Source organism: Coccidioides posadasii, chromosome 1 (assembly GCF_018416015.2).
Source record: "Coccidioides posadasii str. Silveira chromosome 1, complete sequence".
In the NCBI taxonomy this organism is placed as follows: domain Eukaryota; kingdom Fungi; phylum Ascomycota; class Eurotiomycetes; order Onygenales; family Onygenaceae; genus Coccidioides; species Coccidioides posadasii.
Window position 1 is genome coordinate 860,257 of NC_089407.1, and position 27,719 is coordinate 887,975.

A 27,719-nucleotide genomic window follows, 5' to 3' on the forward strand; every position below is an offset into this window, starting at 1 on the left:
AAGACGGACATCATGGCGTGTCCATATCCGCGGCTGCTCTTTAAATTGCAAGATGCTCCCAGACTATATCCTCCCTCCCGTGAAGCTCGCTATTGCGTCATCAACCTGGCCCCGCAGGCTACAGCTCCACGATTTTCAAGTTACAGCATTGCATCACCTTCTCCCGGCACTCAAAGATTCCGTGCACTCACTCCAACAACTGTTCCACCCATATCTAATTTAAGCATCGAAGCCAAACAATCCGACTTCTTCCCGGCTTCACGGTCCCCAGCCCCAAAACGCAGTTATATCGTCCGCTCCAACGCACTCCAGATCAGTGACACCCGAGCTCCGGCAAGAGGCAAAGTCACACTCATTCGACCAAGCCACCAAGCGTTTTCTTCCTTTTCAGCACAGTGTCGATCTACCATGTCCTCCGACGATGCCTATGCCTCCTTTCTCGAGAGTGCCAACGCGGACCCGTCCGCCGGCATCCAGTCGAGCTCGAATGCTTTCCCCTCGTTTCACGCCGCGAAAACGGTAGACAAGGGCCAGCATGTTCCAAGGGCGCTACGGGATGTGGAGTACTACTATGTTTCTGACACAGATGAGACGTTCCAACCAGTGGTGTTAGCATGGGACAAGGCAGGACAAGGAAAATGGCCGAGTCCAGGTATATAGTTAAACCACGCACGCCCTCCCCCCACCCACTGGGGCGCAAAAACACCAGATTGTTTTGAATCTTTGCTAATATAGAAGTTAACAATACATTATAGATGAATTCAAATCCCTTATATTTGACCCTTCCAACGCTTCCGATCTCGAAACATCCACCCTATCCCTGGCCGAATTTGACCCACGTAACCAGTACGAGACAGTCTTCCATGCGATTCGCACTGCTATCTCGGGCTCGGAAGCTTCGGCAGCACCGGAGGCTGAGCTTCGAGTATACAGGATCCAACACGGAGATACCCGCGTGGAGTATTGGGCCGTGGGCTTAGATAAGAGTGAGAACCGCCTCGTGGGGATGAAGGCGCGGGCAGTGGAGAGCTGAAAGAGAGAGAGAGAGAGAGAGAACCGGGGGGGGAAGGGAGCGACGGTGGAGTGGTCTGTCCTATAAATAGTTTCCCCAATGCATTGCTTGGTGCGTCTAATGTGGGAAGATCTTTGTGGTTTCAAATGTAAAATCATTGTATTAGTGGTGGAGCGGTGGGCTGTGTCTCTTTTGTTCCTGTTGGACCGTGGTTGTTATCTGTTAGGTTGAGGCACGGCATGCAAGCTGGAGCTGAAAGGCCTGGCCGAAAATAAACTCTTTCGGAGAAGCCGAATCCGCAGATGTGTCGAGCAAAAATTTTCTGGAATGGCTATTTTGAAGGGGAGGCTGCGAATCTGTTTCCAAGGCAGGTTTCATTACCTTCTATCCACTTGAAACAGACTCCACGGAAGAGCAGCTCTAAGCTGGAGAATTATGTGCTCTCAAGTTCTATGCATTACCCAAATCAAGGAATATAGGTCTTGAGCATTCATCTTGACAATTTGGTTATATATTAAAACATATATAGTGACTACATGCTAATTCTTTGCCTGTGCTAATTTTGGGCGCATTAGCTCTCAGGCCGTTAGAAAAAGAAAATTTCAGATAGCAGATAGATACGGGTAGGTTTTGCGTATGGAAAGCTTAAGTACATAAGTACAGATATGCAGCACCATCATTGCGTATCTAAAAGGGCAGGATATCGCCTCGTAAATCAGATAGAAACGTTGCGAATTACCAGGCACAACACAGCTCGCAAAATTGGGGCACGAAAAAGTCAAATCCCGAGTACCATTCGTTGGCTGTGCTGTCTACGTTCTATTTTACACCTTGATATCGTCGTCGTAGCGCAATGTTTGTGGTCGATTTTGCCGAGCATATGCAGCTTCGTAGTCCACGCCTTGAGTTGTCGGAAGATCCCATCCAGTGTTGCTTGGATAATTGGTTCGCGAGAAACGATTGTATGCCATGATAGATTGGCGTTTGTTGCTGACCGCGCTGTTCTTGGGCAGTTGCATGTTCAACGACAACGGCCGTAACTCGGCAGGGCCGGAAGGATCAACGATGGGTGGTACCCCGAGTGCTTTGTTAATGAGATTATGGAGGGGAATGGAAAGGCCGTGGAAGATAATTGAGAAGAGCACAAGCCAGTAGACAGCTGCGTCTCGCTTAGATTGCTGGACGTCATTTTATGGAACGTATCGAAATAGAAAACTACTTACTTGGTGCAAGAGCTCTTATAAGATTCGTCTCTTCAGTGTCGCCTTCACCAAGCTCGGGGAACAAATGTCGTGCATGTTCCAAGTAGAATACTGCCCCGATTCCTAAGAAAAGACATCAGTATTGTCTGCTTTAAATGCACTCAAAACGCGGTTTACCTATTGGCCCATAGTAGCCCATAAACAGGGCTTCCTTCCAGCTTTTGCAAACCTTCGGGATGAATTTGTAAGCTAGAAGGATAGCTGGAAGCCGGCGGAAGGCCATCACAAGGAACCCTAAAGCAATAAGACGAGGATAAGTGATTCCAGTGACATCTGGTTGGTGAAATTCGTCCCACGGAAGTATGGACCCGATATACATGAACCCGCCGAAATTCAGCAAAACATCAATACACGAATTTACTTCGTCATGCCTTGCTTCGGATTCTTTGAGGTAACCACCATCCCAGTTGAGTGCGCTGCCTGCAATGAAACACGCAAGGAGGTCGTCAGTACCGAGGGAACCACATGTGCCCACGATAAAGAGCTATCTGCAGATCAGAACAAGCTTCTCCCAAGGCCGCTGGATGAAGCAATGTAAGGAAGAAAAGCTGGCTTACCCCCAATGCAGAAGGCCATAGTAGATAGCTCTCGTTATCAATCCACCGTCTAACAGATGTTAGTGGAAAGCTATGCGGAAGCAAGCGGGTTATGGCGGTCATGTACCTTCTCAGGCAGAACTTAAGGAGCTTACAGCTCCCATATCCGCAAACGGCACCGTAGGCGATGCTCATGAGCACCACGTAAAGCCAGGTCTCTACAAACCACATTTCAATAGCTTTACCAACTCCTCCCCCGAGACGGCCTACTTCCCCGGATCTTGCATGAAGAGCATTCCCATCCCCGGCGCCAGGGACATTGGCGTGGCGAATAAGGTAAGTCGCCAGCATGAGAAATGGAAACCCAAACCCATCGTTTGCTCCAGCCTCAGAAGAAATGATCTCACGGAGATCTCGAGCAACGAATTTGTCGGCAAAAGGTCCTTTCGCGATAGCTTGCGAGAGAATAGGGTCCGTGCAAGTCACGCAAGATCCAATGACAAGTGCGGTGAGCTGCAGAGCTGTGAGCAAGAATGGCCTCTGGCCCAAGCAACACACTATCTGCTTACTAGAGTGAGCTTTGGGATAGTCAAAAGAATGCAGCCCGTGGTGCATAACCACATGATGGTCATTATGGGCAGCAGACAGATCAACATCTCCTTCCAGCGAGTCTGTAGATACTTTGCGGGCAGTTGGTATCCAGCAATGACCAACTGAACCCCGATGACAACGCGGGTAAGTCCCTGAAAGATGATGGCCTTAAGCATCCATTTCTGAAATAGATAAAACAGACGGGAAACGTCTCGTACATACCAGTGTGATGGCATTTTGTTGACCGGGGGCTGCAACGCCCCACCTCTCCGCGTCGATAAATTTTGATGCGATTGGGCCTAAAACTATCCCAAAAACGACTGCAGGCACTATAAAGTTGAAAGAGTAAGTGAAAAGTTTGGATTCCTTTGCATTGATTATTACATACGTGCTTCTCCGAGATACCAGACATTCTTGATCTTTGAAGAAATGAAACCGTAGAGCAGCGTGAATGCTCCTGCCCAATAATTAGCAGGAAAGCATTCCTGGTTAATATAATGGTCTGCAAACCTAGGACCGAGAGCACAATGTTGAGCTCGCTGACATCAAGGGTAGGCATGGCGTCTGAGCGAGTTCAGCGACTCAGATACTGCCTGCAGCACCCGAGTGTGAGTGTGATAATTCAAGGAAAGGTCGATGTGTCTCTACCAGAGAGAAGCAGCCAAAAAGAGTGGGAAAAGAGAGAAGAGAGGAACGATTGACGGATACGAAAGAAAGTGGCTTAGGGAACGATAATATCTATTTTCAGGTTTGGAGGAAGATAACGACCTCCTCGTCAGCTCCATTCATTGAAAGCGGATATGCAATGCACATTCTCCTTCAGACAAACGTTGTCACGGCTTCAACTTCCATGTCTGGCGGATGCTACGGACAAGAGAAGCCACTTTGATCGCCTGCTTGGCGGCGGTAAAACTTTCGACACTTCGGCTGAATGTGCCTTGGCCGCTGTCGACGACGCGGGTCAACCAAGGGAGATGCCGAGGACACTTTCTCCTTTGTGCTAAGGCGGCCAATGCAGCGATCGTCTGCTTGGCGGCAATAATCGATTCTTGACTTAATCTATCACGGTCTCCAGGGCTTCCTGACTCGGGGAAGATGGGAAAGGAATAATCTTGGACCGAGACACGTCTCCTTGACCGAAAAGAGGTCCATCGGTACCGCATAGCGACATGGGGGCGTCTGGGGCCATGCTTGGAAAAGGAGCCAGCCTATAGTGGAATACTCCGTACCAGCCATGACGCCCTACTATTTGTTGTCCGCAGGGCACATCCAATAGCTCTATTTAGATTCGACGAGCGTGTGAAGGACAGCCCTATCCCACTTCGAGCGCACCTCTGTCAGTTGATCCGAACTCAGCTAGCGGTGTTACTGGATGAGCGAAGACAAGACGCCCTGAATCCACGGGGTGCGCCAAGCAATCTAGGCGGAGCGGGAATCGCAAATTAGCCTTTTGCCGTACCATTCTTTTAAAGCCAATGGATTGGTTAACAACTCCGTGCGGCGGAGTTTGTCCTATCTTTATTTTCTCGACAGAACCGATCTATTGGCTATAGTGAATGCAAAGTGGCCGCGCTCTGCAGATATTTCCAAATTCACCTAGCCATAGGGGTCGTCAGCGGACGCCGGGCGGAGTGGCGTGAAGGAAATCGTCTTCTTGGCGCCTTGGCGCTAGTTTCAGCTCAACTGGGCGGACCCAGCCATAAAACTGCGGTCGTTGAGAAATCATACTCAGAATAACAGCGGCTGCTCCCTCAAAGGACTCGAGCACAACCTTGTGGAGACTTTTCGCAAGACCGCCGCTATGCGCAGTGCGGTGCACGTCTCAATCTTGCTGAACCGAGAGTTCATTGCCGAGCACATCTGAAATGCCAAATGGCGGATCTGAAACGCGCCCTTGCATCTCCTTCCATGTTATCCAGTTATTGGCCGGAAAGTCTTGATAGGGCATGGCCACCGACTAATTATCGACAGTGCCTCAACCAGGGCACTGCTTCTTGTGCCATAAGGCCGGGAGTACTCGGACGCTTTTGGTTCGAGTTAGCGATCTGAATAGATACATACGACCATAGGAAGTGGAGAACAGGGCTTCCCGTCCGCTCAGCCGTACTTAAGTCACTTGCCGGCCGGCTAGTAGTTGGGTGGGTGACCACCAGCGAATCCCGGCTGTTGTATGTTTTTTTTCCGTCATAATTTTGTTTTTTTAATTTTCCTGTTATTCCGGGCAAGGAACCGGCGCTGCTTTTTCGAGTATTGCAACAGGTGGTTAGCTAGCAGCATAGTTAGTTTAAATCACACCGATTATTTGAGATGTGTCTGGTTGAAAAAAAATCAGGTGTTATTTGTGCTGCCTGTTGTCACAAGCTGGGGTCATTTTGACATCCGAACAACAGAAAGGATTGTGGTGCACTAGTGGGAGAAGTATGAAGGCTTCTTTATGTTGAAACTCAATACCTTTGCTGTCCCAGTGAACCAGTCTTGTTGCTGAGAAACAGACGTGAAAAATGATATTCCATGGTTATCTTCCAAAGGCCACCGGTTGCAAATTTGTCAGAGAAAATTGCCGTTCTCCACAGCTGTGTCGCAACGCTCCAACTCTAAAGAAGCTTGTCGCTTGTAGCAGAAACCTGTACCACAGAAGGATACCTTGTGTTTTCTGAACATGATCTCTGATCAGTCATGGCTGAGGTGGCTGTCGGATACTTGTGCCCAGCATTAGCCCTTCTTTCTCCAGTTCTCCACCTCATTTTGGGGATTCGTATTCCGTACCTCAGACATCTATTGCTTTACAAGTTGCACCCGCGAGGATCTTCGTTCCGACGAAAATTCTCCGCTTCCAACATCATGAACAGTTTGACGCTACTCCGTATTCCCTGGAGAAAGCACAAACTTTGGTATGTATGTACCTCGAGGTATGCAAATCAAGCTTATTTTGAGTGAGGTGCACGCTGTGTCAAAACAAGTCCTCAAACAGAAAAAGTAGGAGCTTATAATGTTCCTATGCTAAACTTTGGAATATGTTTAAAATGATGAACTGGAAGAATTCCTGCATTATAAGTCCTCGGGAGTTCGTTCGATTTGGAGTCGTCTGGGGTCAGAACACGGGGGTTTTCCGACGTAGTGTGCCGCGAGAACCCGGAATTTGCTAGGGTCTTGAACTAAGCGAGGATTTTGAGAGGCATATCCAACAGGCAGCTATTTTTCTTGCTCCCTTGCTCTCTCGCTTTCTCCCTCTTTCATTTTCATTTCATTTTTTTTCCCCAATATTATCTTAGTTCCTCGTCCTCTGACCAAGCGGTAGAGGCTCTCTTGTTCATCACAACCACAGGGAATCGGACCCATGATCAGCCACTTTTAGGAGAGATGCATCTTAAATCATTCTCTGTTTTTCCCCAAAACAGCCCCTTATACCAGCAGAGGAATAACTTTATCCTCGTTGTCTGAGGGCGAGAACTCATCAGATTCTTATCTAGTTTACGAGAAGGCCATGACAAAAGTGTGACTCCCGCTGATAACGATGGCTGAAAGATGGAATCTTAGAGAGCAACAAAAAGGTCGCTTCTGATGCTGCAGGGCCTAATTTGCACGCTTCTCATGGATTGGTCCTGTACCGGTTACTCTACAGGAGTTCATACGACATAGTTAACCAAACTAACTCGGAAATTTATAGCTTTAGCTACCGTGTCTCTCCAAGATAATATGTGTGCAATTTAAGAGATTTCGACCACTGCATATCGAAAGGCGCAAAGTCCCCGATGCATGGCTTTATAGATGGAGGTGGTGTGCGCACGAGCCAGCCTTCTACTCCGACATTATGAAATAATACATGGGGGTATCCGTGTAGGATGAGCTCAAACACACGTGCCCATGTTTGGGATCGTATCATTTTATCACGGCTGGTGGGCTTTCCTTGCATTCTGTTGACGGAGAGAGTCGCCCTGCGACGGTTAGTAGAGGGGATTAGTGTCTAGGCCGATGGACGGTTGGCGAGAACAAGTCGCACCCGAGTGAAAGTCATCGCCTAGAGGCATGAGAATCTATTACACCATGACCTTAATCTCACGCACTCCTTGGGCTTGATGTGAAAAATTGATCTTAGATAATTTATAAAAAAGGACAATGTATAGAATAATTTGTATCAGCAATACCTTGTGTTCCGTTGTCGAAAGAATATTGATGAAGTGAAAATACTGCACAGGCCTCGCATCCGATTCAATGACATGGGGGAGGTGAGCACACATCGATCAATGCCAGTACGGATGTGCATACATACATACTCCGTACTAGGCGACCATGGACGGATTGCAGCGATTAGGAATCTCCAGCCATGTTTTCTGATATGCTTCCCGCACTCCGTACCACGTATCATTTCCCGTCAAAGTACGCAGTAGATGCCGACCTAGGGAAAGTCTTTCATCGATCTGAGTACACCGATCCACCCTGGAAGGGACTTGTATACTCTATGAGCTTCAAACCTGGAAGCCACAAAATGGGTGATCAATCATATGTCGTCAAGTGTCTCAGGACAGATATCCTCATAGATGTCTAAGCCACGCTCCAACCTTTGCCGCTCACGTTTATTTAATATATACAGCCTCCGGCATCATGATAACCATGAGATTCGAGCGTCATAGGTGTGCGTAATAACTCTGACTTACCATTGCCGTTCTCTGCACCGGTTGTCAACATCCGATCACACCGTCTGTTCTGCAGCTTCAAGCATTCGGGGGTGTGTTCGAGATTTGCCTTTGGGAGGAAATAGGAATGGGATCCAAATCCACACCTTGGGCTATGGGGGTCTGTATGAGCTCACGGTTCGATATGTGCGATCGGGGGAGTCGCTCTATCAATTTCGAGTCCTACGTACCCCGGAGATCTGAGCCATTTTCATCGGGACCGGTTTTAACTCTGTGCGTGGGGGGATAATTTTTAGGATGACGACTGACTCAGAACTAACTGGCTCTGGTTATTATAAGTTCAATATTCTCCCCCCTGAACACTCAATACTCTGTAATCTGCAACTCTCCCCCTTGCCATCCGCCATGCCACATGAAAAAAAATTTCACGTTAGATTCCCAGGAGGATCGGAGTGGCGAGCTCGTAAAGTCATTTTAAGGTAGTCGGCCAGATCGACGTGCATCGTTGGCCCGGCTTGGCGACAGGGACCAAAGCAAAAGCTAGCCCGGAGAACCATGAGCGATGCAACCACTAAGCGCTGGGCGAATCCTCCGCGAGCAGATTTCGAGTCTGAAGGATCAAGAGGAAAGGAGGGTCCAGTGAGTACGTGGCCGTGCCCGTCTGGCGCGCCGGGAGAAGGGAGGGCCAAACCTGCGCAGGTCCCGTCGGACGCCCTCTAGGACGGGCGAGGCCTCAACCCAGCGGCAGACAGCCGTGCCTTGATATCATCCTGGAAGACACGTAAGCGCCAAAACAGATTTACATCACGTGAAAATCGAGGCACTCCGATCGTGTGGTCAGCCAGTGAGCGTGCCACTCTGGCGAAGTGTTTTCTTTTTAAGTAATATTATTGGACAATAAGGCAATGCCAAGATGTAAATCTGGCGAATGAGGTGTGTTCCCCTGGGCGGTTGAGGGCGAACCCTTCCGAACCGGTGCCAGCTCTTTGTTCCTTGAAATTTGCTTTTTTGCCAGTATGACGACCACAGCGGATGGATGGATCGATGTACCAACTGCCGTGGTACAGCTAATACATATGTATCAGATAGATGGGTACATGTATGTATACATACGTACATACGTGCCGCAATGCGACCAAGGAATGAGAGATGTAATTTTCATCTCGTCGTTTGCTTGAGGGGTGCGGTGCGCGCTTGTCCTCTGCTGCATCAGCCGAACCGAAGCTATGCAGCACAGGAGGCAAATTTCTACAGAGAACTCCAGTTCTCCAGCTCCTTCGACGGGGCCCCTGCGCCCCAACTAAGCAGACAAAGGCCGCCAAAATCACGCAGCGGGACTCTCCTTGTCGGTGCTGGTGGTGTGGTACGAAGTACTTGTAACGGTTTCATTTCCACTCTGCCGCCGTTGGCAAGTATACATACATACACACTGAGGGATGATGTCAAGCTGTGTCACTTCCCAAACCTGGGAGCTTACAGATCCCGTCACAGTGAAAAATTACAAGCTTCACTTTTCTGATCCTGTTAATTTTTCTTGCGCTCCTGAGGGAAACAAGAAACAACAAACTCGTTCCATGCTCCCACTCGCATCTCTAACCCTCCAAACTACTACACGGCCATGTGGTGAGCCTTTCCCTCTGTCACTGCTACAGAGTCTGGAACCTGCAGGTGCTATTTTTACACTTGTTTTTGTTTTCTAGTTCGCTTTTCAGAAGGGGACCCTCACATCCACCCACACCTACTACGCGTTGCGCAGAACGACATCACTCGCGCGGCTCTCCCAGTAAGCTTAACTGGACCTCTCCTCTCCTTAACCTTCTCTCATCCAATTTCTCATCCTCGTCCTCACCATCCAGACCTCCCTGCCTTTACCCCCCTTTCACGCCTCCATATCAAGGGGATCTCCGTCTCCGGTCTTCGTGCTTACCTTCGACGGCTCCACAGGTTCCGCTGCCCGTAACCTAGAACCTGTCCGTCGACTGCTGGATCCTCAAGCTCGTCCCACAACTGACGAAACCGCTCCTGGTGCCGTGGTTCTGCGAGACAACAGTTGTCTCTCGGCAAGAGACAGTTAACTTTGATCTTCTTGTCTCGTCTTTCTTTTCAAGCCGACGTCCTCTTGTGAGTCTCTGCCAAGTCTCAGCTATCACCAGATCTTGTTATCTTCTTCATACCGCCATTCTTCCCATCATCGAGTTGCGAGTCCGTTCCCATCTGCTGAGGCTCATTTCGGCCGTGCTACTCGTCGGTTGCCATAACCCCAGTCGCTCGTTAATCCTTCAACCTGTTGCGTCCACCGCTCTCCCGTTCTCGCGGCGTCGATATCACCATATCCCTATTTTGCCTTCTCACTTGAGCTGCGATTTATTGCCATCCACTGTTGCAAATGTTGATGAATGTCGATGACCTATTTGACGCCTGTCGGTCTCCTTATCGGATTTTAATCTTACATCTTTCTTCTTCAATTTGTGCAGAATTTTGAACTCCCCCCTTCTGGATAGTGTGGAGATTTCACACTCCTTCCCGCCCCCGGTTTTCGACTTCTACTTCGATTTCCTTCGTTGCTCAAGCCGTTTTATGATATTCAACTTTTTTAATCACCATGAATTCCAACGTGAACCGAGCGAAAAAAGTACCCCAACTTCGCCTGAATTCCGGCTATCATGATCCTTTTACAGACCAGTCAAATGGTGTGGGCGAGTTCTCCGCCGCATCTCGTCCATTGATCGCACCTCCTGAACCGCCTTATTCGCCAGTTAGTCGGCTCAATTCCTCTCCAGAGCGTCTGGCCATTCCCCCGACAAGAGCGTACCTCGAGACTCGCCGGCACAATGCAGAATCACACCACGATTTATCGTGTAGATCGAGCTGGACCTCCGACGCAGGGAGTCGTAACAGTCGTCAATACTTCGAATACTACCCATTTGGAGAGTCGAAAGTTTCATCGCGAGAAGGGAGCGACGAGGATGTGATCAACACGCAAACCGTTGCTGAGAAATTTGCCATCTTCCCGGATAAGGATCTCATAGTCTTCCCGCACGACGTGGAAAAGGACGACGAGATGCATAATCCCGACCCAGAGGATAAATACCGGGATTGTCGGGTGTGCACAAAAAGAGGATTCCTGAACGTTGGCGCCTTGCTTTTCATTTGTTTAGGCCTTTTGACTCTTTTCATTGGTTACCCAGTTATGTATGACGTCCCACAAATAAAGGAGATTTCCTCCCTCATCTTGAGTGTTGCTAACTGCGAGATAGCACCTTTGCCGAAAAATTGATTCGTGGCTCTGATCCAACTGGCTGCAATGCTGATCCGATGTGTCTTGATGTCGGAAAAATTTCATTGAAAAATATTCGAACTTCATTGATTGACCCTGATACCCCTGATTCAGCAAAGTCAATTACTGCGGCGGATGGCAAAAAGTGGGAGTTAGTGGTAAGTAACTAACAAGCGATCTTAGTCATTCAAAGAGAAGCTAGGGTTGACACACTTCGCAGTTTTCTGATGAGTTCAATCGGGACGGACGCACCTTTTTTGAAGGAGATGACCCATTTTTGCAAGCAGTTGATATTTGGTATGGCGTTACACAGGATTTGGAAGTATGTTAAGCTTTGTCTTCCATATCTAAGTATGGATTAACTAATGATCGGCAAAGTGGTATGACCCTGATGCCGTTACGACAAAGGACGGCGTTTTGGAGATACGATTTGATGCTTTTCAAAATCATGGACTAAATTATCGATCTGGTATGGTGCAGTCGTGGAATCAGCTGTGCTTCACTGGAGGGCGTTTGGAGGCGAGCATATCCCTTCCTGGTCGAGGCGATACCTCTGGTCTTTGGCCAGGTTTCTGGTCCATGGGCAATCTCGGACGACCTGGATATGCCGCTACAACCGAAGGCATGTGGCCATACACTTACCACGACAAGTGCGACGCTGGTATTACTGCAAACCAAAGCTCCACAGATGGGATCAGCTTTCTTCCCGGGATGAAACTTCCAGCCTGCACGTGCGACGGCGAGGACCACCCAACACCCGGAAAGTCGCGATCCGCCCCGGAAATTGACGTTATTGAAGCCAGTGTCCATCCACTAAATAAGGAAGTTTCATCAACCATCGGTGATGTATCGCAAAGTGCACAAATTGCACCTTTTGATATTTGGTATATGCCAAACTATGGTTAGTATACTATCAAACACCTCATATCTCCTTTGGCCTAACAACGCGGTAGAATTTATGGAATTGTATGATCCCAAAATCACGCATATAAATGACTACCGCGGTGGCCCTTTCCAGCAAGCCATTTCTGGAATCACCAACTTAAACAACGACTGGTATGACGGCAAAGCATATCAAGTATACGCCTTCGAATACACGCCTGGTGCGAAAGGAGAAATAACGTGGTTTGTCGGTAAAGATAAAACCTGGAAACTCGATGCACGTGCCATCGGGCCCAATGGGAATATCGGACAGCGAGTGATCCCCGTCGAGCCCATGGCAATTATCATGAACTTGGGCATGTCCCACAGTTTTGCACCGTTGAACCTGACAGGTCTAGCGTCATTGCTCCCCGCAAAGATGAGATTCGACTACGTGAGACTGTACCAGGATCCTGATAAGAAAAGCGTGACTTGTGACCCGCCAGGGATGGAGACAACGCGCTATATCAAGAAGCACAAGGAAGTCTATACCAATCCTAACCTGACAACCTGGTAAGTGTGGCCCTAAAGAGCAGGGAGAACATATATGCTAACTTGATTCCTAGGTCGCAGACAGACTACTCATGGCCAAAGAACGACTTCGTTCATGGATGCGGTTAATTGCATTCTCTCTCATGCGTCCTCTTTGCTTTCGCGACTATCCCGCATCTCAAGCATTTTTTTTCCCCCTGCACCTTTCTCATTCTGTTTTACTTCGAACCGTTCTCTAGACACCTCATTATTCTACGCATTTCTTCCTGTAAATGTATGAATTTGTATAATTGCCGCCTCTATTTTTCATTTTTGTTTTCAACTGCATCACCATCTTCCAATTTTTCATGCTATGTGTTCCTGTTTTCTTCTTTCCTGCAATGATTGCATTTAGCGTGGCGGCGCCTTAGCAGGCATTTGGCTGGTGAAACTAAAACATATGCAGAACCCCAAAAAAAAAAAGCAAGCAAGCATGCATAATCATAAAAACCAGACTTAAAGAGGCCTCACTTGGTAGGTGCTTGGGTTGTCTGCATACATCAATGTATGAATCCTGCACTCCCCAGTAGCAATGAATTAAAAAAATATTTGCGGATAACAATTTGTTCTTGTTTCAATGGACCTTGCTCTGTTTTTCATAGGAAGCATCTGGTTTTGTCCGAATAATATGCATTGTTACGCTTTCGCAGACACATGATCACTTCCAAGTGGAACACAAAGGAATAATATTACACACATGTAAGTGATAAGGTAATCTTCGACATATAGGATATATGCATATTAAGCTATTAGAAATACAGAACAGATAATCTTCGATTCTCCAAGAGAGAAGTGGGAGAACCTCTAACATGTAGGCGTGAGTTTGAGAGGAAGTATGGTATAAGGGGCGGGTTAAATACATACATACCGAGAGGGGGAGAGAGAGGGCCAATGGACTCCGCAGTCAACCGTGTTTCCGTAAAGCAGGGGGAAAGGATAAAAAGAAGCCCAACGAACGCTGGCAGAAGAGAAAGGTGGGATGAAGCTGGCATGCAAGATGTTAAAAAAAAACAGAGAAAAAGAAAAAAAAAAAAGGTAAAGAGGTAATAATAACATAAGACAGGATATCATTAAAAAAACGAAAAAAACTGGACGTTTATGCCAAAAAAAGAAAAGAAAAGAAAAACACCAATTTGGTATCCCTTCCTTTATTGATGGATGTGCTTCCTGTATCCTTTTCCCATTCACCTAAATTTACTACTTAGGCATGTATGGTATATATGTACTAAGGATTTTGTTCCTCGCTATCATATTGCTGTATTTCTGTTCAAGGATTATGTATGTCATTAGCGTCTTTTTTTTTTTCCCCCCCCTATCTCCCGGGTCCCATTTCATAAATCTGCTCTGGCACAGGGCCTGTATGCGTTGGGTGCATGCCATTGGGACTCCCGGGACTGCTACCGCTCAGAGGGCTTGGCGGACCCATGCTCACACGCTGGTTGTAATAATCATTTGCTTGACCCTGCGGCGGCATCGGCTGCTGCGGCGGCGGTGGTTGGAGATTACCAGGCATTTCGGCCATATCGGTTTGGGGCACTTTGTCATAGCCATATGAAGGAGGAGGTTGGGAGCCGTCGAGGGGCTTGTTATCCACAGCCGGTGGTGGTGCATAATAACCCATTGCTGCGTTTTGAGGCTGTCCGTATTGATCGTGGGGCGCCATTGGTGGCCCAGGAGGAGGAACGCCGGCGCCGGCGGCAGCGGCGCCATTATTGTTCTGGTCAGCCTTCTTCTTCACGCAGAAGAACCAGACGAGGAAAGCGGCGATGGCTCCGACGCCAGCGCAGGCGCCGACGACGACACCGGCGATGGCACCGCCGGAGAGACTCTTCTTTCGTTTGCCTCTGCCAGTGCCGTCATCATCATCGTCGTCATCTTGTGACTCTGAAGGCCCAGTGGATTGTGATGGGCCGGCTGGGGAAGAAGAAGTTTCATCTGGTGCAGGCGGGGTCGACTCTTCGGTTTGCGTAGGCTCGGGAGGGGCGGAAGGCAGGTCAAAGTCGGATGAGCTCGAGGAAGTCAGGTGGGTTCTCCAAGAGGAGCCATAGACAGACTCGTAGTAATCGGTGAGTTGCTGGACTTGTGACGAAACCGAGGCATAGGACCGACATCCGAACAGTTTCGATCCGCCACCGAAGAAATACGTTCCGCAGTACGGTTCGGTGGTGGTGGTGCATTTCAAGATCCTGCGGTTGCTTCTGCAGGAAGCATCGCACTCGTCGCCATAGTTGATGCAACTAGATGGGATGTTCGTACAGTCGGTGATTTCGCTGCTAATGCAGCAGCCAATGGCGGTGCCCTGATGGACGCAGTTGGCTCGGGCGTTGACGCAGGTCAGCAAGTTATCTGCGCAAGAGCAGCACCAATTAGTAAGTGCGTACTGGGAAAAGGAAAGAAAAAAAAAGAAATTAATTGTTGATATCAAAGGGGGGTTACGGTGGATTGGGATGACGCACCGGGATCGCTAGTGACTAAGCCGCAGTAGTACCCAGGCGGAGGAAGAGGCAATGTCGTTTTGTCCTTCCGCGGTAACAGCTCGCGAGGAAAGCCGGGTGGCACACCTGGCGGATCAGTAGGCTTTGGAGACATGCCAACCGCGGCCATCAAGCCGATAGGGGTTTCTTGAGGCAACGGCATGATAGACATTGAGCCCTCTACGCTCCCGAGGGAGAGCAGGGCCGCAAGGGCGGTGGTCCACGAAAAGTGGTGCATGGCGTGGATAGGTATGCACGGGAGATGGAATCAACAAAAACCGTGAAGATATGATCTTTTCTCGCTTTCTCGCAGCCCGCCGACGACTGCCAGCAGGGAGGGGAGGAAGCCTATGGCACACCAAGCGGTCGACGGACAGACCCGATGAAAGTGACTCCTCTTGACAAACAAATGCCAAGAATTGGTAGATCTTACTGGAGCCCAGCAGCTGACAGTAAGCAGTCAAAGAAGTGAGTGACAGAACGAACGAAGGAACGATTCGCTCTGATGGATCTGATGGTAAAGATGAAACTCTCCACCACCTGTGCGGTCAAAAAAAAGAGAGAGAGAGAGAGAGAGAGAGTGTGTGTGTGTGTGTGTGAGAGAGAGAGAGGAAAAAGGGAGACCCGATCATCCACCCGCCCCAGCCTCAACGGGGAAAGGAGATTTGCACTTCTCGTGCCAGCAAAAAACGAGGCTCTGCCCATTCTTCTGACAGCTGTGATTAGCTTCTGATGGCGGTTTGATACTAAGTGGAACGAGAACACGAGCTGGTGATCCAATGGCAAGGCACAAGGGCGGCCTGGCTGCAGGGATCCAGCAGCCGGACTGTCTTGGCCTCGCGATTCCTGGGGAGGCGGCACAGACGAGGAAATTTTGTTTCTTCGCAAGTCGAGATGAAGACGGGAGAGCGGGAGAGAGACTGCTTCCGTCAATTTATCGACCACTGTGCGCAGCGGTCTCTCTCGACATCGACAGCAACAGGCGACGACGATGCTCCTCGACAAGGGGAAAAGTGTGGAGGGAGAATTTCGGACGTGCGAATAATTCCAATTTGTCCAATCGCGGCTGTCGGCGAGGGCCGACTCTGCTATCTGATTGGCCACATTTCGCTTCGCTGCGCAAACATTTTGTTTCAAGCGCCGTTTTGACCCACAACGTATCGTTGTCTTATTGGCCCGCGACGGGTAATTCTCCGGAAATGCGCGTAACTGAAATATATCAGCCAATCATCGTCCGGAGTTGTCGGGAAGAGCTATCTCGGGAATTAAGTTTATCCGGCGGCCCCACTCCGAAATACGTTGAAACGCTGCTGTGTTACAGGAGTTATGTATGTTACACGCGCCCAAAAAAACGCCCATGTGAGGTTGCTATTTATAGCGCTGTGGCGACGGAAAAGGTTGTCGTTGCCAAGCTCAGGTCGACCACCGCTGGCATCCCCCGCACATCGCCGAGCAAGGCGAAGCGTCACCAGAGCCGAAAGTCCGGTGAATTTCAGAGCATCTCGCCGCGGGACATCCGTTTTGGGGGGGAGGAGGGTGGTGTCGTCATGCATGTCTTGCTTGCTTCGACCTTTCCCTGTCATCTTTTGAGGTCTCGTCCTTTTGTCACGTTCTCATCCCTTTATTATCCTCCTGGGTGCTCTTCATTGCAAAAAACATGATGACATTCTTCTTGAAGAAGAACCCCTTTGCCTTTGTTCAATGCCGAGGATGTGATTATGCTGGATCCAACGTATTCAAAGGCCTGGTCTCATCGCCGCTTTTTTTGGTCCCGCGGTAGTTATTTTTGTCGTGGTCCTTCTCGTCCGTTTCCATCGCCCGACCGGACCCCATGGCTTCCCAATGGACTCGAGCTCTCCCAGAGACTCACTCGATCGCGATGCTGCCATTGACGGCCCTGGTGTTAATTTGAGGCTCTTGGGGTCCGCCGAATCCACCCGTTACCCGCGTCTTAAGAGGTTCCACTTCTTCCAACCGGGAATATATCAACTGGACTTGTGGCCCAATGGCAAGGCGTCTGACTACGAATCAGAAGATTGCAGGTTCGATCCCTGCCAAGTTCATGTTTTCCTCTCCGGAGCCATTGGTAAACCATCTCAGCCTATGGGATTTCGAATGACTTTTTTTCCTTTTTCGTCTCGTCAAGGGGCCTTTTTTTTTCCCCCCTTGTCGGTGCGAAGCGTGATCATCACGTGCTTTCAGTCCGGCCCGGCCAATCCCGGCGAATCTCGGATAGGTAGCTGGCTGGGCTGTTCCGTCTTCACTGACGAGTGAAGCTGCTGAAAATGTCTTTTTTTCATGAAAATTCATCGCTCTTTAATCCTGATAGGCTCCGAATGTGAAGCATGGGCGTCAAAGTCACTGCTGTTAAACTGGACATAAACCCGTGCCGGAGTTCGCTCCAAAAAAAAAAAAAAAAAAGAAAAAAGAAAAAAGAAAAAAGAAAAGGGTTCAAACCCCATATCCCGCCATGGGACATTGGACCGGAGATGTCAAACGTAACCATGCCTGGAACGCTCGGCGATGTCATCGGGCTTTCTTGTGGACATACCTACATTTCAAAAGGTATGTGCTGGCTGATGTACCGCGCTCCGTAGATGAGCAGTGGCGTGTAAAAAGTTCAAAATCAACTCCGTCTCCATGTGGAGAATCCAGGTTCGCATGACTAATGAATTCTACCCTGTGCGGCTTGTCTTCTGCGAATCTGATACTGGATACGGTGTCTCCAATATACAGTGCCTGCTTCGAAACCTAGTCTCTCTCTTTGCCATTTATCCGGTTATTTCAGTTTCGGGCTATATCGTTGTACAGTCAAAGGAGAGTGCATTATCTCACTTGTATTCATGCAATAGTTTGTGGAAACGCACAAACTATGATCATGGAAAAAAAATTTTGCTAATCATGCTGTAGTGCTCTCGCATATGCGAATTATCACAAATATTTTGTGGAGTTATGCTTCCGCAGGGGTGCAAAACTCTCCTATACCTGCTGAAACAATCCGGGTAGTATAAATTGTTTCTTTCTATAGTTAAGCTGTGAGCAGAGTGTTAGATAAATGGATTTGTCCGCGATGCAATATTTGTGTAGTCTTCTGTGTAGCAATATTCATGCTTGATGTTGAGACACTTTTCGGTTTCGCTTTTTCTCCGCATTCTGGCGATCAATCGAGGTTATCTCAAATAATCTGGGATCCACGAGGCTCAAGGCCTGGAGAAGATTTCCTTCATGCTCGTCAAGCTGAATGTGGCTTGATCACATTATCCATAGTTGTCGTGAGGGGGAACGATTCATGGAAACTATCGGCAAAATTTGGCCTTACGAGGGGGAATTTTTAAATGGGCTATGCCCCTGGATCTTCCGAACAGTGCTGCTGGGCTTTATGTCCGTGCAACCAACTGCGGAACAACCGGGCATTTGCTTCGAGAAGGATTATCCAAACAGCCGGGTGTGTAATTTTGCTGTGTAGGAAGCAGATATAACTAATACATTCTCATGCCAGTGACATCATATTATTGTTCTGATTTGTGCCCCTTTCTTACGGTGCGGAGAAAGGCAAGCTTTTGGGCAAAGCCACATGTTGGTAATTGCTTTTGCTTCCCCCGCGGGTGAGATCCGCGGGGCTGGCCGTCAAGTTCCCTGTCATTCGCCGAACACGCCCATCACCGCATGCAACTGGAAGCGATCGCCGCAGCTTCTCGGGGTCCTTCCGAGCTGCTCGAGTGGAAACTATTACTCCCTACCTTCTCCGAGACGCGGATGAGATACACAGCCAGCGCCAGTTGCCAGAATAACTAGCGTGGCTGGTTTAACTTGGAAAAAAGGAAAAAAAAAAAAAAGGAACGAGGCAGCTCTCTTCAGGTATATGTCGAGATATGGAAGATACTTCGAAAGTAGAACTCCTGTCTAGGGCCGAATATCCTGGTTGTAATGCAGGAGTCCTCATTCGATCTGTTTTTTCTTCTTCTGAACGGGGCCACGCCTCCAAGTCTAAGCGACGGTAGCCGACCATCAACGGCCGTCCACCTTCGTCATAGCTGTCAACTGATTTAAAAAGGTGAGGATCACGGTCGATTTCCCATGCCAGGGAGCAAACAAGGGCGGGCGAGGGCATATTTCCAAGCTCGATGGCAAGGGTGGCTGCTTTGACGGAGACTCATTGTCCGCCACCGAACCAAGCCTGCTTAGCTAACCGCAGTCTCTGCAGGACAAAAAAAAAAAAAAAGAAACTCAACCGCCGGCTTGTCTCGCTGCTCGGTGTACCTGGAGACTCGAGAGTTACCTGCACAGGCGAGAGAGCTACTGGAAGATACCTGCGTCGCAAGCCCTTCCTATGGGCAAACGAGATTCCTTGATGTTCTCCCCAAGACGCAAGAAGTACACAGCGGTTTCAGGTCGTCTGAGACTCTTCTTCACGTGAGTGCTTTTTTGCGCTCGCATTCCTCAGCTTCCAAGTCCCTGACACGGGCGCAGCGTGGCTTTATTCTCCGTTGAAGAGAGGGCCGGACCTATCCTCTCCACCCCTCACACACAATTCTTGATTTCTCTGCGACATTTTGTCGCCCTGCCTGCGGTTTGGAGGGGCTTGTCGCTGTAATTATAGCTGCTTCGAACCATCGATCGGATATAAGCTAAAATTCGCCGCCCATCCGACTCTGGGTAAGTGTCTCGCCCACTCAAGATCGTTGGAACGCACTCGACCTCGGCATCCTCCATTCCCCGTGTCATCGTCCGGTGGAGACCTTCCACTCTCCCGTTTCTGTCCGAACTTTGGTTAGCTGATAATTTATATGATCATATGAAGAGTCAGAACAGTGGTCACGTATGATTCACCGTCTCGCAGCCGTCAACCGCTTTACAACATATATATATATATATAATTTTTTTTTTTTCTTTTTCTTCTTTTTTTTTTTTCCCCCTGCGGTTCAGTCCGGTTGGAATTGGGGGTTGAGAAGGAGATATCAGCGTTAATATCCTCAGGCCGCGGGGGCCTGAGTCCAACTCACAGCCATGTGGAAGGCATCAGAACGGCTGATGGACACCATCAGCCACTATGCCTCGTTTCCAGCGACAGGAGTTTCCCTAAGGCAGATGGTTCAGTTTGGACATAGACCATCAACAGGTATGTTGGATACAGGTGTGTTACAATTAGTCCCTTTTGGATCCCGCAGAATCCGTTTTAACTTATTCCCACCGCACGAGACAGGAACTCTCTTTCGCGCATCCCAATTCCTGTCGGAAGAACTCCCAATCCGCCTAGCACACAGAGTCAAGGAGCTGGGCGACCTGCCGGATGGATTAAACGACATGCCTTCGATAAGAAAGGTGCAGGATTGGTATGCACAGTCATTCGAGGTATGCCTCCCGGCCTTTTTTTTTTTTTTTTTTTTTTTTTTGGGCCCTTTTCGTCCCCATCTGACTCATTCTTCCAAATTAGGAAATTATAAGTTTGCCACGGCCAACCCTTTCGCAGGAAGTCAGAGCTCGCCTTCTACGGCCGAGTCGCCAGCATGGCCGCGAGCCGAAACTCCTCGATGAGGCAACACAAAATCCGAGTGTGAAAAACGGCCAATACCGCTCCTCCACGACATCCATCCTCCAGCAGACAAAAGACCTGTGCATTAACGGCAACGGCGGCAATGGAGGTGTAAATGGGACTACAAAGCACAGAGTCAGCGGGAACCGAAGGTACTTTGTTGCCGCAGACGACGGAGGCGACTGGCCACCCGAACTCAGGGATTATAACAACCGGTTCGCTTCGACGCTACATCACATCAAAAGGCGGCATGATAGCGTGGTCACGACAGTTGCGCAAGGAATTCTGGAATGGAAACGGAAAAGGCAGCGGCTGCAGATTGACTCTAATATACAATCGTTCCTTGATCGTTTTTACATGTCTCGTATCGGTATACGAATGCTGATAGGGCAACATATTGCCCTTACACAGCAGACGCATGAATACCACCCGAACTATGTCGGAATCATCTGTACCAAGACGAATGTCCGTGAACTTGCGCAGGAAGCGATTGAGAACGCGCGGTTCGTCTGTGAAGATCATTATGGATTATTTGACGCACCCAAGGTTCGCCTCGTCTGCAAAGATGATTTGAATTTTATGTACGTCCCGGGGCATCTGTCGCACATGCTTTTCGAAACTCTGAAGAATTCGTTGCGTGCTGTTGTAGAAACACATGGCCCGGAGAATGATTCGTTCCCTGAGATCAAGGTTATTGTCGCGGAAGGCCGCGAGGATATAACAATTAAAATTTCCGACGAAGGAGGGGGTATCCCAAGATCGTCAATTCCCCTAGTTTGGACGTATATGTACACCACAGTGGATCAGACTCCAAATTTGGACCCGGATTTTAATAAGAGCGATTTTAAGGCTCCAATGGCTGGTTTTGGCTATGGGCTTCCGATCAGTCGGCTCTATGCACGGTATTTCGGCGGTGACTTAAAGTTGATTAGCATGGAGGGGTAAACATCACTCTCCCTGGCCTATCATCTTTCTTACGGACTCTGGCTAACATGAATTTTTAGATATGGCACAGATGTCTACCTTCACCTTAACCGCCTTTCTTCGAGCTCAGAGCCCCTTCAATGACAATTACCAGTCATGAAGGATGGCCGCACACTCGTTCGCTCGGCTCGCCATTTATTCCCTTCGCTTCCATCATCATCCCAAGCATTGACGCCCATGAATGTGGCGGTAATTCGTTCAATGGTTGAAAACAGAGAGGTGTCTGAAAGGAAACAAGTAGGGGATGCGGAGAGCCTCGTCTATCAGGAGAGAAGTTGGTGAGAACCCATAAATTGTGGGCTCTCGCCCCTCGATTAACGTTTCCCTTCCGGCCGGCTGCAGAATTTGATTGCTCACAATATGTTCCTCTGTGTAAAGGATAAGCGTTTTCCTGCGCATTAGGAGACTTCGGCCGTTCCTACGGTTCATGCGCGGATTACTCTATGGAGTCAAGACCTGACCAGTATCCGCAACGCTTCCCTCTTTTAAGGAACTTCCAATCGAGCAGCCAAGGGTGAATCTTAAAAAAAAAAAAAAAAAAAAAAAAAAAAAAGGAAAAAAAAGGGAACCCTGCGACGACAAGCATATCAACGACGAAAAAAGAGCACATTTACGAGCAATATCCTCCATGACGCCTTCTTTTATTTACCGCGCTTTTACCTCCTTGAAAACTTACCGAGAACCTTTATAAATCCCTATCTCCCTACTGCGCGGAGCACACGACCGATATCCTTTCAATTTCCAAACATCCCCGGCCCCACACCATACTTTTCTCGCTTGTATATACTCTTTTGCCTTGACTACACTCTAGGATTATTTACCCGGCCGACACTTAAAGCGGAAGGTGAACGTTGAAAGAGTGGGAATGAGGGGGGAAAAAGGGAAATTTACAGATGACATTTCACCGAAGAAATGGGATAATGATGTCACTTTACAGTTTTATTCGATCTTCACGGATCCCTGTATATTGGTCAGTTTGGTTTTGAGCTGGATGTGGGGAGAAGGGTGAGTGATATAATTCGCTTACCACTTGTATATATCTAGGACCAAACAAACAGCTTATAGATACATATCTGAGTGATCAACATGTTCATGAATGGAAATAGATTTCATTTGTTCCTGGGGTTATAGCTGTAGAGAGGTACTCTTAACTAGCTCACATCTGGAGCGGCAAATGTTGGAAGAAATTTAGAATACCCAGAACCTAATCCTTGTTTCTTACGAATATCTCAACGCCATAATACTCCCATACTCCCTGGGGACCTTGTGACCTCTTAACGACATGACCATCAAGCCTTAGCTTAGCCTCTTCCCTTCCCTTTCACTCTACCAGAAGGCCCCGGGCTAGCCCCCCCTCCGCTTCTAGCACTTCCACACGTCGACGAACCATTCCTCGACTTATTCGCGGCTCCCTCGCCTTCAGCATCCGTTTCCCAGCCGCCGTTGATTTCAATAATATCGATCATCGTGGGTGCCTGTTCATAGGCTGTATAGCCAGATCTGTTGCTGCCGGAACCGTGATGATCGTGGCTGCTTGATTGCGGTTGCCGGCGGACATATACATGGTGCGAGTCTTCCGAACGGTATCGCGACAGGTCGCGGATCGCGAAAGGGCGAGTAGTTGGCGGTGTGATGCCGATTAGGTGGTGGAGGAAGCGGCGGCGGGTTTGGGGGATAGACTGGAGAGATATGGGTTTAGCTCTCTTCTTTTCCTTCTTCTTTTTTCTGCGTGCCACCCAAAACGAGGCAGCCTTCCGTAAGACCACTCCCGTCCGGCTCTTTAGATCCTCGTTTCCTTGTTTCTCGGAGGAACAAAAAAGAGGGAGAGATAGAGAGAGCAGGGTGGATATGTGGGTGCATACTTCATTGCTAGAAAGAGCATGAAACATCAAGAGCTCTGGGTCATTTAGAATGCTTATCGCTGCATGTCTCCGCTCGCGTGTCTCTGAGGACTCGCGTATGTCTTCGGGGTGACCGTAGATGGGCAAGTTGTTAGGCGGCATATGTCCGTGCCGTCTGCGTGAACGGCCAGCTGGATTGGGGTCCCCAAGTTAGCATAATTCAGCAACATGGCTTCTTGAAGTAAAGAATGATATCAAGCTTGACAGCTGATATAGGTTATAGCCATAGTAGTGTGCAGGATTAACGATAGGCCTAAGGCCAAGGAGGGGGGTGATAAAATATCTCTAAAGAATAAGGATGTAGTTATCCTCTAGAGTGCTGATATAGGGACAAAATGCGCCGAAATGCAAAGCGCCAGTAAGACTCACGAGCAAAACTGCTGTCGTCCATCTCCATCGGCTCCGCTTCAACCTCACGTCCACCAGTCATGATAATGTCATTATCATTGTTCATATCCATTGTGAGCTGCTGAGCTTGGCCAAGTATCCACAGGTCCAACGCCCAGTTGTAGGAGAAGAACTGTGGTAGAAGCGGTTACAAACAGTTGCGATATGAGTAGGATGGGAATGCTTCTGATTTCAAGACAGACTAGAACGATCGGGAGGCAAGTTGGGTATGATGTATGGTGGAATAATCTTCCTGCTGGAATGCATCTGATCTGTTATTGCATGATGTTCGTGAGTCTTGAATAAGGTAGTATGGCGGATCTGCAGCTCAGATGGCCTAGGCTTTTTATGTGGGTTCAGGTTGGAAGCGCTCTGTACTCTGTGGAGTGTCGTGATAACTCTCTCGCAGGCTGTTCCATAGAAGGTAGAAAAAGACTAAAAAAAAAAAAAAAAATACATACAACAGCCGGGATTCGCTGGTGGTCACCCACCCAACTACTAGCCAGCCGGCAAGTGGCGTGAGTGTTGGCGCATAGGCGGTGATGGAGCATGGCCATGGCCGTCAAAATGCCATTGAGATATAAGAGTACAACGGATGACGATGTGAACATTAATATCGAAGTCATCCAGCGCGAGCAAGATGTTTATCAACGTCTACGATATTGCGACGGTGTTGTCCCGTGCATCAGTCCTCCAAGACAACTCTTCAACTTGCATTTATGGAAAATGGCGACCTACGTACATATTTAGCGCGAAATCGGCCCCCTAAGTCCCTTCAACTTTTGTGGTTGCGTGAAATTTCACGTACCCTCGCACGTATACATGACTGTTGTGTTATCGTGGCAGACATTGCCAGTCGCAATTTCTCCTTGCTTCGGACCTATCTATCTGTTTTTGCGACTTTACCGAGTCATCCATTATGCCTCTGGGTACCGACATGGAGACAGTTGACGACAATGGATACTCAGTTCAAACGGTTATTGGTCTGTTAGGGGCTGTAATCTATGAGATTGTGACGGGAGAGCGTTGTCAATTTGACCTCTTCAAGGATCTGCCACTGGAAGCTTGCCGAGCTACTTGGCCCCCGCGGACATCTCTACCTAGCACACAAAACATTTGGCCTGGAGCGATCATTGAGAAATGTTGGACCAAAGGTGCATTTCAGAATGCGGATCGCTTGTCAGATGCATTGGATTCCATCAACCTGGACGATCAGTCTACTCCGGGAAATGGGAGATACGATTGTTGCGAGCCTGGAAAGAATGTATCAAGGCAATATATCACCAAGCTCGCGGTCGCATTTGGTGCTATTACAATTCTCGCCACCTGGGTTTGGAGATGGTCTTCAGTTATCCGGAGTCGAGCTGAGGGGTATCGGCGAGGATAAACGGGTGATACTGGAACTATCAATCTGAAGGAACACCGTCTGGCAATTCTTATGCAGCAACACGGTTTCTCGAATTGGCCCTCCTGCACCGCGTGCGATCCTTCAAACAACACAGCAAGCTTCATGTCCTGTGTTTCAGTACTTACACGAAATGGGCCGATTGAGGATGGAGCCTGTGCAAACTGTATCTGGCAAGGACAAGCTCGTAGCTGCAGCCTCCGTCGCTCGGATAATACCTATTCCTTATATACGGGCTTTGCTTTTTGGATCAGAGAAACTTATAAATGATAAGGAGGCTGAGGCCAAAAGGGTTTTGGGCTGAGGATAGATATGGCTGGGGAGGGGTAAGAGTGGGATCTGGGCAAGGCATAGGGTTTGAGATGAAGTCTTGGAAGCCATAGGCCCGCCTGGGGAGTGTGTACCTTTTCTGGCTTTACATGCGGGTTCTGCGAGACCTCTGGCGGGAGGCATATACGAGAGATGTATTAGAAGTCTCCATTCGAGAACTAAGATATCAATTAGAGCAACGGATTAGCTAAAAGCACTGGGCAGCCGTTTCCGTTGTTCGTCAACCCACTGTGTCTCTAATTCAACGTCGAACAGTTTTCCTGGTCCCACAAGCCTTGGTAATCAGGACTATTCCCGCAACCCACTGTCCCGCTAAGGCTGGCTCTAGCTGCTTGATCTCCCCGCTATTTTTGGCATCAAACCAGACTGACTGTGTGCAGAGCTCGACCTTGACTGTTAAACTCAATACGCGAAACCCATGGAGGATCACCATACTGCTACAAGCCAGAATCAATGCCCGTCTTCAATCTTAACACCAACTCTAGCCCGGGCCTTGCTCATGGGTTGATGATTCGCAATGAAGGCAATTGGGTGTGAGCACAATAGTCGAGATTGAGGTGATGGCGCAATAAGCATATAAGGAGTGAAAAGGCACCCCCAAATCCAGAGGCATGTGCCAGCATGGCTCCTGTCGGAAACATAACCGGTGCAACCGAAGTCAGAGTCGAAAGCAGCCCAGGACAATGGGTTCACGGTCTTCACTGGTTGAACATCATAGATTGACAACGACCTTCACAATTGAGAAACTATGACAGCTGCACCTTGCTCCGGTGGTGTGGATGAAGCTCGTCGATCAGCAGAACGGGTAGCAAAGCGGCCCTGGGTGCCATGAACCCGGTGCCGATCTTGCCTCGTGCATCGGACCATTGGAATGGACCCATTATCTTCCGCAGCCATTCAAACCACCACCACCCACTGTTCCCAAGCCTTCTTGTCAACCACTCCTCATAACAGCCTACATACAGAAAATGGATTCAATCACGCAGCACAGAGTTACCCAGGAAGCAGAAAACTTCATTGCCTCCATTGACCCATCTGCTGTTTGTGACCTGGCATCCTCCTTTCACCCGGCGAAGAAGCAGTGTCGCATATTCGGTGATGTGAAGAAAGGTGGCTTTAATGTCTGCTTCCCTGTTCAATTTACGGGGGATGCGGCTGACGACAGCACCCCTGAGCGATGGATGATACGCATTCCGATCCTACCACGCTTAGCTTTTCCCAAGGAAAAGCTTCGAGGCGAAATCGCGACAATGAAGTGAGCTTTCTGTCCCTTGTTGCAGGTTACTCTTGAATATTTCTTATTAACGAGATTAAACTACTTTAGGTTCATTGCGGAGAAGACAACAATACCTATTCCACGCCTACATGGATATTCAATAAATTCAAAAAATCAGCTTGGTCTCCCATTTATGCTGCTTGAGTTTATTGAGGGCAAGCCCTTGTTTACCGTGGAAGTCCGCAAGCTTCCGCGACCACAGAAGCGTGAGCTTTTTGCGAAACTGGGTGACATTTACATCCAGCTGTTCCAGCATAAGTTTGACCGAATCGGTGCTCTTATTTTGGATGCAAAGGACGAAAATTGGGTTTTCGATCATAATCGACCACTTTCAGTATTGATGAATGATCAGACCCTTGCGGGAATTAAGCCTCACTTCATAGGGCCTAACCAGACATTTCAGTCAACCATAGACTATGTTTATGCAATTCACCAGGCCTTACTCGATGACTTCTACCAAGGAAAGGACAGCATTATCAATGAAGAAGATGCCCGCTCCTATCTCTACAGCTTGCACAGATCCCGCCAATTTCTGATGGAGTGGGTGAAGCCTGAGCATAATCATGGCCATTCATATTGAATCATGGTGATCTCCGGTCTGCTAATATACTTGTTGATGATGACCTGAATATCTTGTCTGTCCTAGATTGGGAGTGGAGCCACAC

General features: G+C 48.6%; 8 protein-coding genes and 1 non-coding gene across 9 annotated transcripts; 6 read left to right on the forward strand and 3 right to left on the reverse strand.

Moving 5' to 3' along the window:
• Nucleotides 1-12: 12 nt before the first annotated feature.
• On the forward strand, nt 13-1,477 carry D8B26_000217 (uncharacterized protein; the record flags this gene model as incomplete). Its single annotated transcript, XM_003067581.2, has 2 exons — nt 13-652; nt 756-1,477. The coding sequence occupies 2 exons, from the start codon at nt 13-15 to the stop codon at nt 1,031-1,033; spliced, it is 918 nt and encodes a 305-aa protein (XP_003067627.2). The 3' UTR covers nt 1,034-1,477.
• A 155-nt stretch (nt 1,478-1,632) lies between these two features.
• On the reverse strand, nt 1,633-3,960 carry D8B26_000218 (uncharacterized protein; the record flags this gene model as incomplete). Its single annotated transcript, XM_066123155.1, has 9 exons — nt 1,633-2,171; nt 2,236-2,337; nt 2,392-2,758; nt 2,832-2,880; nt 2,938-3,323; nt 3,380-3,553; nt 3,624-3,730; nt 3,790-3,858; nt 3,912-3,960. 9 exons carry the CDS (start codon nt 3,958-3,960, stop codon nt 1,837-1,839), a joined length of 1,638 nt encoding a protein of 545 aa, XP_065979227.1. The 3' UTR covers nt 1,633-1,836.
• Nucleotides 3,961-9,587: 5,627 nt separating this feature from the next.
• On the forward strand, nt 9,588-13,318 carry D8B26_000219 (uncharacterized protein). Its single transcript, XM_066123156.1, has 6 exons — nt 9,588-11,227; nt 11,293-11,470; nt 11,533-11,634; nt 11,691-12,213; nt 12,266-12,746; nt 12,800-13,318. The coding sequence occupies exons 1-6, from the start codon at nt 10,638-10,640 to the stop codon at nt 12,852-12,854; spliced, it is 1,929 nt and encodes a 642-aa protein (XP_065979228.1). The 5' UTR covers nt 9,588-10,637; the 3' UTR covers nt 12,855-13,318.
• Nucleotides 13,319-13,926: 608 nt separating this feature from the next.
• On the reverse strand, nt 13,927-16,012 carry D8B26_000220 (uncharacterized protein). Its single transcript, XM_003067578.2, has 2 exons — nt 15,221-16,012; nt 13,927-15,110 (listed from the first exon to the last, which is right to left on the reverse strand). Exons 1-2 carry the CDS (start codon nt 15,474-15,476, stop codon nt 14,077-14,079), a joined length of 1,290 nt encoding a protein of 429 aa, XP_003067624.2. The 5' UTR covers nt 15,477-16,012; the 3' UTR covers nt 13,927-14,076.
• A 1,217-nt stretch (nt 16,013-17,229) lies between these two features.
• Nucleotides 17,230-17,301, forward strand: D8B26_000221. Its single transcript has one exon. It is a non-coding gene; the product is annotated as a tRNA-Arg (tRNA).
• A 2,739-nt stretch (nt 17,302-20,040) lies between these two features.
• D8B26_000222 (uncharacterized protein) lies at nt 20,041-22,104 on the forward strand. The gene is made up of 4 exons (XM_003067577.2): nt 20,041-20,357; nt 20,442-20,590; nt 20,673-21,712; nt 21,776-22,104. The coding sequence occupies exons 1-4, from the start codon at nt 20,246-20,248 to the stop codon at nt 21,837-21,839; spliced, it is 1,365 nt and encodes a 454-aa protein (XP_003067623.1). The 5' UTR covers nt 20,041-20,245; the 3' UTR covers nt 21,840-22,104.
• Nucleotides 22,105-22,873: 769 nt separating this feature from the next.
• D8B26_000223 (uncharacterized protein) lies at nt 22,874-24,394 on the reverse strand. Its single transcript, XM_066123157.1, has 3 exons — nt 24,026-24,394; nt 23,618-23,787; nt 22,874-23,434 (listed from the first exon to the last, which is right to left on the reverse strand). Exons 1-3 carry the CDS (start codon nt 24,114-24,116, stop codon nt 23,057-23,059), a joined length of 639 nt encoding a protein of 212 aa, XP_065979229.1. The 5' UTR covers nt 24,117-24,394; the 3' UTR covers nt 22,874-23,056.
• A 489-nt stretch (nt 24,395-24,883) lies between these two features.
• On the forward strand, nt 24,884-25,983 carry D8B26_000224 (uncharacterized protein). Its single transcript, XM_066123158.1, has one exon. It carries the CDS (start codon nt 24,963-24,965, stop codon nt 25,428-25,430), a length of 468 nt encoding a protein of 155 aa, XP_065979230.1. The 5' UTR covers nt 24,884-24,962; the 3' UTR covers nt 25,431-25,983.
• Nucleotides 25,984-26,652: 669 nt separating this feature from the next.
• Nucleotides 26,653-27,634, forward strand: D8B26_000225 (uncharacterized protein; the record flags this gene model as incomplete). Its single annotated transcript, XM_003067576.2, has 2 exons — nt 26,653-27,033; nt 27,103-27,634. The coding sequence occupies exons 1-2, from the start codon at nt 26,747-26,749 to the stop codon at nt 27,632-27,634; spliced, it is 819 nt and encodes a 272-aa protein (XP_003067622.2). The 5' UTR covers nt 26,653-26,746.
• Nucleotides 27,635-27,719: the final 85 nt, after the last annotated feature.